The 15863-nt window shown below is 35.6% G+C and overlaps 1 protein-coding gene and 1 pseudogene across 1 annotated transcript; both read right to left on the reverse strand.

Moving 5' to 3' along the window:
• Positions 1-1577: 1577 nt before the first annotated feature.
• On the reverse strand, positions 1578-1676 carry LOC139965880 (U2 spliceosomal RNA; annotated as a pseudogene).
• A 5215-nt stretch (positions 1677-6891) lies between these two features.
• Positions 6892-15539, reverse strand: LOC139964321 (aquaporin-4-like). The gene is made up of 5 exons (XM_071965836.1): positions 14344-15539; positions 13322-13585; positions 11582-11877; positions 8531-8611; positions 6892-7390 (listed from the first exon to the last, which is right to left on the reverse strand). The coding sequence occupies exons 2-5, from the start codon at positions 13569-13571 to the stop codon at positions 7199-7201; spliced, it is 819 nt and encodes a 272-aa protein (XP_071821937.1). The 5' UTR covers positions 13572-13585; positions 14344-15539; the 3' UTR covers positions 6892-7198.
• Between the last annotated feature and the right edge of the window lie 324 nt (positions 15540-15863).

Consider the following 15863-nt stretch of genomic DNA (forward strand, 5'->3'; position numbering starts at 1 on the left):
CTCGCTTCATATGGAAGACAAAATGAGGTTACCAATTAATTCATAAACTGTTTCCAACAGACAGACATTAGTAGTGCATGGCCTGCTATTCGTGTGTACAAGGCACACACCCCCCCCAAAAAAATTAGTTAGATTAAAGGTAATGTCTCAGGTCAGAGGTCATAGCAGTAGGGCAGAGAACCAGGTGGGGCCCCTGGGAAAAATATGTCACCGATACATTTCTGTTGGCCTTCTTTTTTCTAACGGTATTATGAAAATGATAATAAATTGTTATCCCATATTTCCTCAAACTCCCCTCCCGCGACCCCTTAACCCCCTCTCGTCAGTCCCTGGTCGTATGAAAGGTCTCATGAAGCCGACTTTTGTTGTGATTCTAGTTCTCCACATTAAATTCAATCTATATCGTAAATATTGCTCAAAGAGACACAATACTTTTATTCTGCAGGATTAAGAATAAGGAATGAAATAGTGGAGTCCCTGTATATTAGAAGCATCGCTCCTAAAATATGTCTAACTGTGTCATTTTAGGCGATACTGATTCTCTTACTTACTGATTCCCAAACGACAAATATCTGTAAAACAGTGATGTATGCCAATCAATACTGCATATTGATTCATCACAGATGCATGGAGACAGGTGGTCCTTTCAAAAACTGTTTAAATTATTATCGATTTGGGGAAGTCCTCGAATTATCACAAATAAACTTTTGTTCTTTACAATATATTTGTCCGTCTGAAGAGGACCTCTCAGATAGGGTCGCGAGTGTGACTAACTCGTGTTACTAAGCTTTTAAAAAAAACGTTTCCATTTAGTTTTGTGGCAGTCATGCCTCGACTGAGGTATGGCATGCAGGCATTTGTATCGTGTATACATGGCCTAAACTTATTAGCATTATATATCTTCTCTATTAACGAATCGACATGATTACGTTTTTATTGGTGTTCGGGTTGGGGGAGGGGGAATTGGTGGACCTGCGGGCGGTTCGACCGTTTGTACTTTTGCAGAGGTATTGTATTTAGTTCGGTGTGAGGGGAAGAGGGTGAGGGGGTGGGCGGTTCAGGTGGGTATGTGGGGTAATTGTTTATTGCTGATAGAGTTTAAGTTACTATGCCGGTAGTGTTTGGTTTATAATGCCTTTTATAGGCCGTGACATTTTTGAATTACGCTTGGTGGAACACGTAAAAAGCACACGTTTTTCCATAGTTTCGTATATACAGTTCAGTACAGCATTAATATAAGACTATAAAGTCTAAAAACTCTCAAATTAATGGGCAAATATTTTACCAAACACTAGGTATATACGTATCTATTTAACCGAATTTCAGTTAAGTTTTGCCCCAAAGCAAGTAAAACTATTACAGTTGCAACAATTTATCATTTCAAAAAACGTGATAAATTCGCCGAAATTATCTACATTTATTTACTTTTAAATAGTTGTCTTACTTCTTTTCCAGGTATTCTTACATTATCTATAATGGGAATACTTTTTAAGAAAAGTCACCCAGGAAAGAATCTGGGCACGAAAACCAAACTACCGAACGACTGATCCGCTCTCAGCCCAAGTCCCCTTGCATCGAGACTGTGACTGTGTGATCATCGTCGGGTGTGTATCACCATTCCACTCGAAAGAGAACATATACTACACAGGATCTTAGCCAAAAGGCCGAGAAGCGATCGATAAGGGGGAAAACGTTTTAACTGAAATCGTGGAGAAACGGTCATAGTCAGATTTCACCCGATGTCCCAAACTATACACGTATAATATGGAATTCGAAAATGTATTGAACTGAAAATATGCAGTTTGCGAATCCTAAACATCAAATCATTGTTCCAGCTCAGAAAGGATTCGGTATTTACTTGATTGTAAATTTTATTATTCTACTTTCTATAAATTTGATCTCACTTGTCAATTATGAGGTTCCTCATTACATTACATGCATGGAACGTACTGATTAAACATTGCTGCAAGGTGTTGTCATGGCAACAGAGATCCACGGCGACAAAATTAGAAGATTAATTGAGATCGATGTCACTCTTGCAGTAATATCATAATAAACAGGTGCAGCCACTTTTAGAATATAAGTCCATTCTTTTTTAATTGGGGGAGGGGAGCTAAATTCCGTTTGTTGGCGGTCTGCATTTTTTGGAACATCAACCTCCCATTAGAATTGATCAAGTTTGAAAGAAAGTTGTGATTTAGTTAACTCGGAGATGCCTATGGTGCGCATTGTGAGCCATAAAGTCCTGAAGTCGACAAATAATTAACTTGACATATGTAAGTTTCTCGTGCTCTGATTGAATGAAATGGACACCTGGCGTGCCATAGATCATGGATTCGATATATGTCCAATTAAATTGACATATGTTAGTTTCTAATGCTCTTATTGGACGATCCACTGTCACATGTTGTTTTCTAGGGCACTGATTGGAAGAAATCGACATATGTCAAACTAAATTCACATATGTCGAAATAAATTGACATGTCGGTTTTTTCTTGCACTTCGCTGCGACGCAAACGATTTTGTGGTACAATTGTTTTGTAATAACATAGCTATGATGCTTTGGTGATATTTGGTGAATTTAATGTTTTAGTTTACTTTTTACCGTCTTTATTTATTTATTTTTGGTGTAGGAGGATGTACTACTGATGAACTATAAAAAGATTAGGATAACACAAAATGATTGAAATGACACCTTTTCGTTTCAAGCTCCGTGCCGTTTATAGGGTCATTTTAGCCACAAATTTCAATTTGGTAACCTGTTGACCTATAAAACACACTGCTATAGGCAGAACAGGTTGGAATTCTAAACACTTTTCCTTTTTTTTGAGAGAAATGACCTCTTAAACAAATGACGGTCGTCAACTAAAGTGACTGAACTATTAAGTCTAATACACTTAGGTCAGTTCCTCATATGCCGCAACACCGCAGTGAAACTCAATAGAAAAACAGAAAGTTCTATGGCCTCAGATAGCATGTTTACAATTCATTGCAAAGTTTTGAAGGACAGTTTTATAAATATTTTTTATTGATCTATAATATATCAAGAATACGATTCTGCCTGAAGTCATCCTTTAACGAGTGGACCTATTATTCCTAAATGAGTTTTTTTTTTGTACCAAATATTATGGAAACCTTACCCGGCGTTATAGTTCATTGAATGCCCAGTCCATGTATTGATCGTAGCCTGCACAACCGGCTTCTAACAACCTGTTCATTTCTTTATGAGTATAGCCTGTATCAGAAAATAAAGGCTTCCCAAGTAATCTCCGCTGTACCCTCTACCCCTTGTGCCCGTTGCGTTCGTGATCCGCCGACACACACCTACTTGTGCAACCGTCGGACGAGAATGTTCTCCGGTATATGTGGCCATTTTCTCAGACAACGAGTGAGTTAAATGCACCTTGTTTAATATCAATGCATGCAATAGGCAAGAGTTATTTCACTGCCAGTGGAAGAAGCGAACTTGTGTGAGGCTCCCAACCAAATATCCAATTAATTAAGAAACCAGAGAATGGATTTCTACCCCCCCCCCCAAAAAAAAACCACCACTTCGCTGCAGCGGTGTGAAAACGATAAATCATGATTGTTCTAGACTGTCGGTAAAACAGGACAGAGACCATAATTTCTGCAGGAGCACATCTTTCGTCCTATATTATCAGCTTTTACAATCTATGTTAAAGCACTCAACAACTACTTCATTCAAATTAGTGTATTTTACATCAAAATTCATAGTTTGTCCGTGAAGTGCGAAGTGAGAATCAGTACAAATTTAATAATACAAGCCAGTGACTTTACAGATTCGTGTCAGCGGCAAATATGCTTTCTTTCACCTGCAGAAATATATTGACACAAAATGCCCACCAAGGATTCTTGTTGCTAAAACTCGCCGGAAGAGCACTAAGAGCATTTGTCGCGTTTTTCTTTTTTTCCTTTTTCTCTCTTTTTAAACTTTCATTTTGAATTCATCAAATGCATCTTTTGATAATGACATCAATATTTCGATTGCATTTGGAGGACAAGTTCTATTCAGATTAGATTTATACGATAAAATGCACTCGACCTGGATTCTTATTTTATAGGAAACAAAGGCAAATAAAAGCACATTACTCTAATTCTAATATTAATCATGTTTGTTTAAAAGGAACTGGTTGAATGAAAGTAATAAACATCGGTATCTTCAAAATGCACAGACATACTGAATGTACAACTTGGTCGTATATTTATATAGTCAGTTTTGTGTTCAATATACATGTCCTTAAAGTTGTATATGTACTTATTATATATATATATATATATATATATATATATATATATATATATATATATATATATATATATATATATACATATATATATATATATATACATATATATATACATATATATATATATATATATATATATATATACATATCTTTATTTATATAAATACATATCTATATATGTATATATATATGTATATATATATTTATATATATATATATATATATATATATATATATATATATATATATATATATATATATATATATATATATATATATATATATATATATATATATATAATAAGTACATATACAACTAAGTGATAAATAATAAAGTAAATGAAAGTTAATCTTGAACGCCGTTAATCTAGAACGCCGTATTTCAGCTTCCTATAACGTATGCGCAAACGTCAAGCAAACACCAACTCCACGGATGGAATTGTTCACCACAGGCATCAAATCTTCGATTGTCTTCTTCATAAGTAGGCCAAGCTGGAGAAGTGACCTTGAGATTGTGAGGATTATTGGGAAGAAAGCTCTTATGGACATCAAATTCAAGAAGATTCATCTCAAAGAAGTAGTCCATTTATATGCACGAGGTGACCAAGTGCCCAAGGGCAATGTAAGTTGATAAAGTCTTAAGGGTTAAACTTGCATATGTGGAGCGTGTCTTTGGCGTGATGAAAAGCATTGCAATATTTTGTACTTATAGCTGGGACATATATATAACAAATAAAACATTCAGAAAAGGAAGCGATTTTTCCCCCTCCAAAATATATTTCATTTATAATACCTAGCAACCAAGGATGCTGTGGTGTTTGCTGACGTGTTTTTGTACCATCTGTGACAAAAATTTAATCAAAAAGTAGCGAAGGACATGCACTCATATACATATTGTGTCCTAATTTTGTCTGTATCATATTCTATCAAACGCTTTGCTTTTCCTTCATCATTTTTAAGTTAATATTATTGTTTTCTCTCTCTCTCTACAAACTGTTGATATTTTAAGGATTCTGTTAGTTTTCTTCATTAATCATTCGTTTAGGTCACATGTTGAAGATGTTTGTGAATAATTCACATTCGTTTATATTTTTAATAATGCGTCTGACATGGCAACACCACAATGAATGGTGTCATCACGGCAATTTCAATTAGAAATGTTCTTTTTTTCTAATTTATAATATTTATCTCACTTATACACTGCAGAGGAAAATGATATTTCTACACACAAAAATGGTGTATTTTGATGAAATTCTAAAATACGGAGAATATGCATGAACTAAGCAAACATTCCAAATGCATCATATATTTAAAGGATAACTGAATGAGAAGAAAATCAACCTTGGTGACATTACAGACCACCTTATGTGACCCCCCCATCCCTCCCCTCCCAGGCTCCCACGCCCCTCTACCTCGAAAACATTCAAAAACTGGAATGAATTTGTCGTGCGGAATTGATGCCCAGAGGATTCATTTCGTCGCGGAAGGTTTTGAGATATCCTTGTGGGTTTGTTTCCTCAAATCAAAGTGACTGTTCCCACTTGCCCTCGAAGTTTGTACCCACTAACGCACCCGATGAGTTTGGTATCACACCACTGTGTATCTTCAAAATTATGCTTAAAAAACACATTAAATAGTTACGGTATGTGATGAAACATATCATTTTTTATTTCTCTAGTTGGTTACATATTTATAAAGGTCTACATAGTCTTGTGAAGTCTTATAACTTCATATTTCGTTCATAATTAATTTGTCCTGTTCAAGAAACATTATACCATTTAGACTCACTGGCATATCAAAGAAAAAAAGAGACTCATTAAGGAAAGTGTTTACTCTAATTGTTTTAAGTATTTGAAAGAACTTTAAAAGCAAACACATAGTGTCATTAGCTCAATTTTCATCATTATGAGAGAGAAGTAAAATATAAACAATACTTTTGGCATATATTAAAGAATCGATGATATTTCATACTAAAATTCCACAAAAGCGCATGCAATTATACAGGGAAGTTAATAATACACTAAATGGGTAATTATATACACCCAGTAAATTCTTTTTCCCGTCCAGTAAAATTGAGCTTTGCCTGTTAAAACATATTGCTCACCTAGTAAAACATTTTGGCACACAAAGTTCATTTTCATATCAGAGATATGCATTAAAACAAAAACTAAAATATATATATATATTATAATAAGAAAAATTATGCACATTATATATTTCAGGTTAAGCATCGTTAACGAACTTGTGTTTTCATAAAAGATAGCATAAATAATGTTATGGGAAATCAGAAAATCTATGCAATGTTGTCCACCCACTTCATTAGAAAATAGCCACTGAGTGGGCAAAACATAAAATAAAATAAAATAAAAACCATATAAGAAAGCTGCCCACCATGCAAACTTAGTCTTATCTATTCCCTTAGCTCATTATCATGACTATGGCCAAACCTCTTACATAGATGACATAGTGACACGAAATATGTTATATTTGCTATTATGGTAAAAAAGGTTTCACCAAATATGAGAATACAATATATATATATATATATATATATACATATAATAAGTATGTATATATATATATATATATATATATATATATATATATATATAGGAATAACGGGAAAACTGTTTAAAAAAAAACTATGCTGCATTTAGAGAAAGGCTGGACTCTCGAGTGCGATACAATAATTAAATTAGGTAAGTGATTGGAAGTAAAACAGTCAATGTTTGGTTTTTGCAGAGCTTTCGAGCAAAACTACTAAACTAGCTCTTCTTCAGTGCACGATCACCGAAAGTCACTTTCTGTATCCTCATCACGTATCATAAGTATACAATTCGTTTGTCCTATAAGAACCACCCATAAAGATACGTTCAGTATTTACATCAATATCAACTATTCAGTTTTTGTACCAGTGGTCTCGTTGTATTTCAACCGTTTCTTGCACTATTTCCCGGTAGGGGTTCCAAAACGGTCACGTGGTTCTCCTCGTCATTTTCTGTCTCGCCATATTCACAAGTCGCGCATTTTTTAACCCGATCCCAGTTCGAGTTTGGATCCATGATCCAGTCGTATGACATTGCAGCGATGATCCCTCCAAGGGCCGGGCCGACCCAGTAAACCTGTATAATAATATAAACAAATAAGTATAATGAAAGAGATCTTCTCATTGTTGGAGTAAAATGATTCAGGATCAGCAGGAAGTTCCCGTTGTGTGACGTCATAGTTTTTTTTCGGTGTCTACCTGCTTACAACAGTGAAAGAAGATTATTCTATTGCATTGTACACATAACAATAGATTCGACATATGCGTAGGGAGGCGGGGTGCTGGAAGCCGCCCCCACCCCCCCCCCAACCAAATATTTTTGTGAAAATCTTTTCGGGCACCTACTGAAAGAAAAATTGCATATTGGTTTTCAATGGTTAAACTGATATTATTATTATAATTATTTTATAACCCCCCTCCCCCCCCCCCCAATCAAATCCTTCGCTTATGAGATTCGGTGACGTATACACTCTACTTAATCTCTTAGAATAACTTAGAATAAATTGTCCGTGTTTAGTAAAGTACGAGGCAGTTGGTTTTCTCAGTACAACTTATGTATATAATCAGAGGAAGGGTAAGAAACTGTTTCTGATTGGGAGCATTGAATTTATTTCTTGAAGATTTAAAATCCCGTAATTACTTTTCATGAAACATCTCATCATTCAATGAAGTTTACAGGAACACGTTTTGTATGGTTTATTAGAATTGATCAAAAGATGAATAACATTAACATATATAGTCTTGGACTGAGGAACCCAATCACCAATTGCTGGTAAAATGACATTTTATGGTACTTATGTATGGAAATATGCAAATTAGGCTGCCATATTGAAGTAGCGAGCCTATTGCTATATACTTTGCATTTGAAGAAATTGTCATTAACGCTAGTTATCGAGGCTAAAAACGAGGTATAATCAAACTCGTTTTGGAATGAGCAGAAAATATCCAAGCCTGCCTCTTTATACAGAGCATTCCAGTCAGTCTTGTTTATCACGCATCAGGATTTCCCCGGACTCTTTAACTTTTTGAAGTAGTTCCGAAGAAATGAGACCGCTACCCTATAGGCCGAATAAAACTTGTCCATTATTCTTCAGATCAAATAAGGTAACTCTAGCATTGTATAGTATAGTGACTTTGGTGAATTGAGTAAGACAGGTTTATACGTTGAACAACCACTAGCGGTGTAAAGGCTATTATTGTAACTGTAATTTCTCACCCAATGATTTTCCCATTGGCCCCCGATAGCAGCTGAGCCGAAAGATCTTGCCGGATTCATACTAGCACCAGTATATTTGATCTGAAAGAATGAAATTAACAACTTCATAGTTCGCAGCGTCAAATATATGGAGTTAAAATATTCATAAAAGAGAAAAGATTTTATGATGTGCAGTTGCATGATGAAGTCCCATCTACAATACCCAATTTGTCAGTGCTCAAACAACTATATACTGTCCTCCCATACCATGCTTCAAAGCACTCGTATTGGCAGTATGAACAGTTTTTAACCTTTATCTAATGGAACATGGTATTCATACTGCTAATACTGTCAGTACAAGTGCTTTGAACAGTTGAAAAAGCGGGAAATGGAAGAACATGTTTTTAAAGAAATTTATCCAAACTAGGGTGAGTAATTTCTTATAAATTTTAAAGGAACAATGAGATTGTTTTATAGGTTTTCATATGGAAATGTCGGTTAATTTTCGTATCAACATAGGATATTAAAGTGAGCTTGAACTTGTTTGAGTTATATAACAACTTGAATTGACGCATCTTGGATATGGCACGCCGAAGAAGACAAAATTAGTCATCGAGGTTTGCTTGCTATCACGTTGATTTTTTAATATACCAGTGTAAAATGAGAAGTACTGTTTTGCAGGGTCCAAGAACTTTAAATGCGCACCTCTTCTTTTTCATTCTTCTTTTTTTTTGTCAAAAACAAACAAACATGGAAACAAATCCACCGCTTCTATAGGACTTAACGTGATAGCAAGCAGTAAATGTAAATTATGCATAGCAACTAACACAATGCGTACTATTAAGTTTCTCATTTTGAATAAAAATGGCAAGCTTTGCCGGTTTACACTTTTCCTTATAAGCAATGCAAATTATCGGCTGAACTTTGCTTAATTTTCAATTTAGAAAAGCCTTGAAATGATGAATATCGGTATTTTATAATTGCATATGTTAACCAATCCACTTTGATAATTCAAATCTGACGGGCGAACTGACCCGGGTCAATTCTGCAGTCGGCCCAGTGCCCGTTTATCCATATCAGGGGCGGGGGGGGGGGGAAGATCTTCAATAACTTCCTAATCGAATCGGGTATTCAGTATGCTTGCGTTAAATACTGTGGGCCTTCTCCATGTCAGATAAAAGTTACATTTAGAAATGAGCGAAATCTATAAAAAAAAAATATCATAGGAGTGGGTCAAAAACCACCTCACTGGTATGTTGTTGGGTCGCAACGACGCTGTTTGTCTGAAGGCCCAATTCATCGTCAGTCCTGACTCTAACGTTACACTAAAACATGTCTGGGCGACAAATTTATTCTGAAACGATTACCATGATATGTAATCTTTGATAAAGTTGTTTAAATCATGTATATGTTCGAAATTTTTGACAACTATAGTTTTAAAAGAAAATAACTTCAAACAGAGCAGCGACCAAAGAATATAGTCCAGTACTCAAAGCATTCTGGGGGCATTTGGATCCATTGCCTATATGTACAGTTTCTCGAGATAACAACATCTGAAGTTAACTTGTTTTGTATAAATAGTTGAACTTGAAGCAAACAAGTGTGATATCATGTGTAGATGCACTCTGACATATAACTTTTGAAGTATATATACAATCTGATTTTCTTCTTGAAAGTTGGAATGCATCAACAACATACGAATACATTATATTCATTGGGGGCTATTTGATATAGCTTCTAACACTTCTAACATCGCTTAAAACAAAGTTGGAACCCTATCTAATCCATTGTTTAAAATAATAATAATAATAATAATGAACTGAAAGGTAAAGCAAAGAAAAAAGCATTTTTCTGTCAGCGTGCAACTTTGACATCACATCTGTTGGATTCAAGCTCACTTTTGTAGCACCAAATTGAGACAAGTTCAGCCATCAATATCTCGAAAGACACAAAGAAGGAATTGCATGCAAATGTCACTACGATGCTGCCTTTATGTTTTTTCCTTCGTTGTATTCAAAAGAAAAGAAAGAAAACCATTCCCAAGGTCTATCCTTTTTTTTAGAAATTTTCTTTAATGTTATTATGAACTTCCGAGAAAAAAAAGTAAAAATTTACAGATTTTAAAATCAACGTGTCAAACGACCTCGCAAATAATTGAGTTTTTATCTTTTTTTCTCTTTTTCTTCTATTTTTTTCCTTCTTCTTTTTGTCTTTAAATGACCAGTGAAGCACGAGTGACTCGATAAATCAATATCAACTATACAGAGCCCTGTAGAATATAGCAGTGAGTATATAAATGTGTGTATAACCCGAGGCTAAAATTAATGACCAAAGAATCCGCTGCTATACACAGTCTGTATTGGATCTAACCGAAAAGCTGCTTCAGTTGCCGGAAAGTTCTTTCTCAATCCCTTTCCACCTCCACCTCTCTCCCTCTCTCTCTCTTTCTTCTTGTAATTTACGTCTCTTGGACTCAATCAACTAAAAACCTCAGCAAACGAATATCACACATTTTGGGTGTGAGGTAAGTCAGCGGATTTGATTAAAAAAAGGCCAATTTGACCTAATATTGAATTAAAGAAAAACACGGGAAAGTTGATGAAATCGATAGTTTGAACATTAAACGTAACACTGCACGATCACCAATTTGAGATGACTGCAAAACACGTAAACATATCAATCATAGGATGTCACGGAAAAGTTTGATTAAAAACAGATCTTGAAAGTTGTTAATTATACGCGGAGGAATCTACGCGGTATTTTTTTCTAAGTATAAGTTAATGCCCAGTACTGACCGTTATAGCTCAGTCTGTATAGGCCAATAAATGAGTACGAATAGTCGAATACTTATTTCGGGATTAAACATTTGGTGTGAGAGCATGGACGGACGGACGGACAGGTGGATGGAGGGACCGATGGCTAACTGATCTATATATGACTTAAATTATAACATATATATATATTATTAAAAAAAAATATTTAAATGATATATATATATATATATATATTAGCATTACAAATCTCACATATTTATATCTCCTGAAAAAACAATCAATATAAAGAATATCGTACCCCTGAGAGATGCCCAATCACGACTGATATGCCGATCGCCAAAGGCCCAGAACCTGTTATATCCTTACGCCCGCCATCTACTGTAGCAAATACGGTCCAAACAAGCTGAAAAGTTAGCAGAATCTCCACAACGATTGCTTGTGAGGGTAAAATATCTTCATCCACGACTGTTGGTCCAAGATAACGGTTGTTACTTAAAGGCGTAACTAATCTGCAAAGGGCTGTACCAACCGTGGCTCCGAGCATCTGTGAAGCTATGTACAATGTGGCTCGTAATGGTGTTATCCTGTGCATCACTACAGAGATAAATGCGAAAAGATTAAAATCAAAAGAGCCCTCAGTGAAGAATTCTAGTTGCTCGTAAAACCCAGATTCCACTGACGTGACAGCAGATTCAATCGAATTACCACTTCAGTGGTTTTAAACGAATTCGTTGACCTCTTTCCTTCTGCTCCAAGCAGGCTAGCTAGTATTTAGCCTCAACAAGGAAAGTCGCAAACATTCGAAGCCCCCCCCCCCCATTCACTTATGCAAATTAGGATAGGCTGGGTACATTTGCTAGGTGGCAGTGTGTTAGGACTGCTGGCTGGCTGGATCATCGGATTGATGCATGCATGGACGGATGGATGATAGTTGGATCGATGAACGAAAGGATGGACAGATGGATGGAAGGAATGAGGCATTTACGTGATTTGCATAGCCTATCGTAATGTGGCGTGTATCGCCTGTAGCTCGGTAGAGATGGTACTATCGTACCCCTTGGGAAAAAATATTTGGTAGGATATTTCGAAAGCCAAACTCCAAGAAACTCTAAGCAAATAAATGATTAAAACGTTCTGTTGGTTTCAAGATGATTTATTCTCTCCGTAACAATTGAAAGTTAAATTAATTAAACGCTGTAAAATTACTTCAACATACTGATTGGAAATAATATAAAATATATGGCCATTACAATGATCGGAAGCACTGGTTGATTCCTTTTCAAGAACTAATTTACCTCTATAACAAAACTGCTCAGAAGTTGCAACGCTTGGGGTCACACGTGATGGGGCATCTGACACATGATTGGTTCAATATTACCTACTTCAGAACATCATTAGTATTCATCAAATCTATCTCTGAATGAACCAATCATGAGTTAGAAAAAAATACGTGGTCTTAATTGTTTATTATGTTTTTCTTTGTCCGACAATACGGGCTCGTAAACTAGACGTCCGAAGTTGGAGCGAAACATTTTCTAAAATATTTCTTTATTCGGGAACTGTGGGTTAACAAGGGGAAAAACCTGAAGGTCAAAAGTGCAATGGGTTAAATACCTTGCCAAGAGTTTAATAGGAACTTAAATGATGTAAAATATCACTTCATGACACTATATTCATTATAGTACGAATAACACAACAGATGGGTTAACCTGTGGCCTACTTGGCATACATGAATACCAGATAGAGCGTTAGACTACGTGAAAACAAAACATATGATTCAGTGAACGCAGTAGTTAACAGTAGTCTACAATGGCCTCCCTCAACCCCCCCCCCCCTTCCGGACCCGTCGTCAAGTGGGAACCGTACAAATTAATGTTAGAACAGTAAATTACTGATACACCTATTCCATCAGCCCCTTACCCGTGCCCTTAAAAACCTCCCCATGTTGAAAAGCACGGACAACATTAACCCCTTTCGATATACAAGAATTACCCTCATACAGTATATATTATACAACATTATTTTTTTCTTAGCTTACCGAGGAACGCCAAAGTGACAGCCGGGTTGAGGTGGCCTCCACTAATATGAGCCGTACAATGCACTAGCGTAGCAATAGCCAAACCAAACACCAAGGCTATATGGACAGTATCTGCAGACTGACCACCAAACGTTGAAGTGGCCCCTAGTCCGACGAACAGTAATAGCACCATGGCAACAAACTCAGCCAATACAGCGCGCCAAAACTTCACACTTTGTAATTCCTCGTGCATTATCTTGAGTCGGTCCATTGCTTATGGCGAGCCTGCAAATTGAAGAATTGACAATATCTGTAATCGCGTGCTTTGGGCCTTCTCGCTGACAGTGACAAATTACAGAGCAGGTTATGTTTTAAGTATGCGAGTTGAATTAAAGTCGCTTGGTAATGAAAGCAGTATTTCTGGTGTTAAAAACTAAGAATGAACTACAATTCTAATATATCAATATTATTGATTCTAATCAATTTTTCTTTATATAACTATATTAATATAATAAACATTATTAATTCTGTAATTAATTATAAATTCAAATATTTAGTTGACTCTTAACAGTGTTCTTGTTGTCATTATATATTTTAGCGAAACTTAGAGTAGGCCTATACCATCTTCATTAGCGAAGTGCAAGGAACCGAACTCAAATATCGAATACTGTAGTAGGCCTATATATATTTAGGCCTACTTATATATAGGCCTATATATATATGCCTATATATATGCCTATATATAGGCATATATATATAGGCATATATATATAGGCATATATATATATATAATGCCTATATATATATAATGCCTATATATAATGCCTATATATAATGCTTATATATATATATATATAATGCCTATATATATATATATATATATATATATATATATATATATATATATATATGTATGTATTCAGTATAGCTCACAACAGTGTGCGACATCTTTGAGTGGAAAAGTATAAATTAGGGCATGTCCAATACAATTGCAAATCACCTGTCCAATGAAGACGATTATAATCTTAGACAGATCTATTTACCTGAAATCGTGAAACGGCTTGTTGTGACTGTCTTTCAACAGTATAGTCATCTACAGTAGACGAGTACCAAAACAGAAAACATCCGTTCTATAGCAAATGAAGTATACCTGTTAACAACTGAAGCTAGTAATCAAACTGATAGGTAGCTGTATCAGTACAGCTTTGTATCGTCAAATGAACACAAACGAAGATGTATTCCTCAGTAGACGGGTTATAAAACAGAACACCTCCAATGTAAACGGCAAAACACAACCGCGAGCCAAAATACAGAATTATGAAACAAAGATGTCTAGATTTGTAGTTGTCTGTGTCTCATTATAAACACAGGATGTTCATCGTTTTCTCTCAAGATTGTGACATTTGAGCACATCCGTTCCAATAGAAAAATATATTTATAAAGGTATAAACACAAGATTTCCGTTGGTATTTTTTGGAGATATAGCGAATTCTGTTGTATCAATATTTCGTTTCCTTAAACTCATTGGTTATTGGCTCTTACGTTAATGACAATGGTCAACTGATAAGTGAAATATTACGAATGTCTTCACGAAATATTTGCCGAAACAGAGTTTATGTATAGATATGTATATATTACCATCCTCGAGAGTGCAGGAAATTGTAGACATCAAGTAAAAATTGAAACAGAAACACTCACATATATATATTTACATATTGGCCTATATGAGAAACTAGGTAAGAGAATAAGAGCTAGATTTACTGCACTCTTTTTTATCTTGATGACATCCTCAGCTCAAATGGGCCTTCATCTTTCGTTAAATCACCAGTAAATATCAATGCGAAACGTCACAGTTATATCTACTTATCACATTATGTCTGTTGGCAAAGAATTCCGATAGATTTAATTTAACTGCAGTCCATCGAATGATCGTGTGAACTAAACGACCGAACGAAAAAAATCATACAAATGGCCTCAACCCACGATTACAAGAATTAGCTCTGCTCGTCACCGTTCTTCTAAACACCCACTTGTACTTGTACTCCCGGAACAAAGATTGCATGAAAAAGGGGGAAATGAGATTGCTATCACAAAATGTAATTCCTCCCGTCCAGATCTCTCCCTCGATATATCTATATACAACAGTGCTTCAACGCAGAGTACTTTGTAGACGTCTGTATACTTCGTTATTCACGCACGCTTCGAATGTACATCTGTGCCAGGGAGATCCAAATTTATGTGACTGATGGGCAGAACTGAATAAAATAGTAGAAGGGATACGAACGCTTTTAATATTCAACGTGAGAAACGAAGCAGGTCGGATATGTGAGTGAGTTCTTTTAAAGCCAAGTCAGCGGAAAACCCCATAGATATACCAGAGGCAGCAGGGTGCAAATTTATTCTTAATCAATGATTTTGTTTGCGTGAATTAATTTGAAAACCCTTATTTATCATATTATGTTTTTCACAATTTTCTTCTGCTTGTGAAATTTAATTTGTTTAAAAGCTGCGTATTGAGTACACTTGGCCGCAAATCTGGTGGCACTATCAAGAGAGGTTACAG

The sequence above is a fragment of the Apostichopus japonicus genome, chromosome 3 (assembly GCF_037975245.1).
Source record: "Apostichopus japonicus isolate 1M-3 chromosome 3, ASM3797524v1, whole genome shotgun sequence".
Lineage (NCBI taxonomy): Eukaryota > Metazoa > Echinodermata > Holothuroidea > Aspidochirotida > Stichopodidae > Apostichopus > Apostichopus japonicus.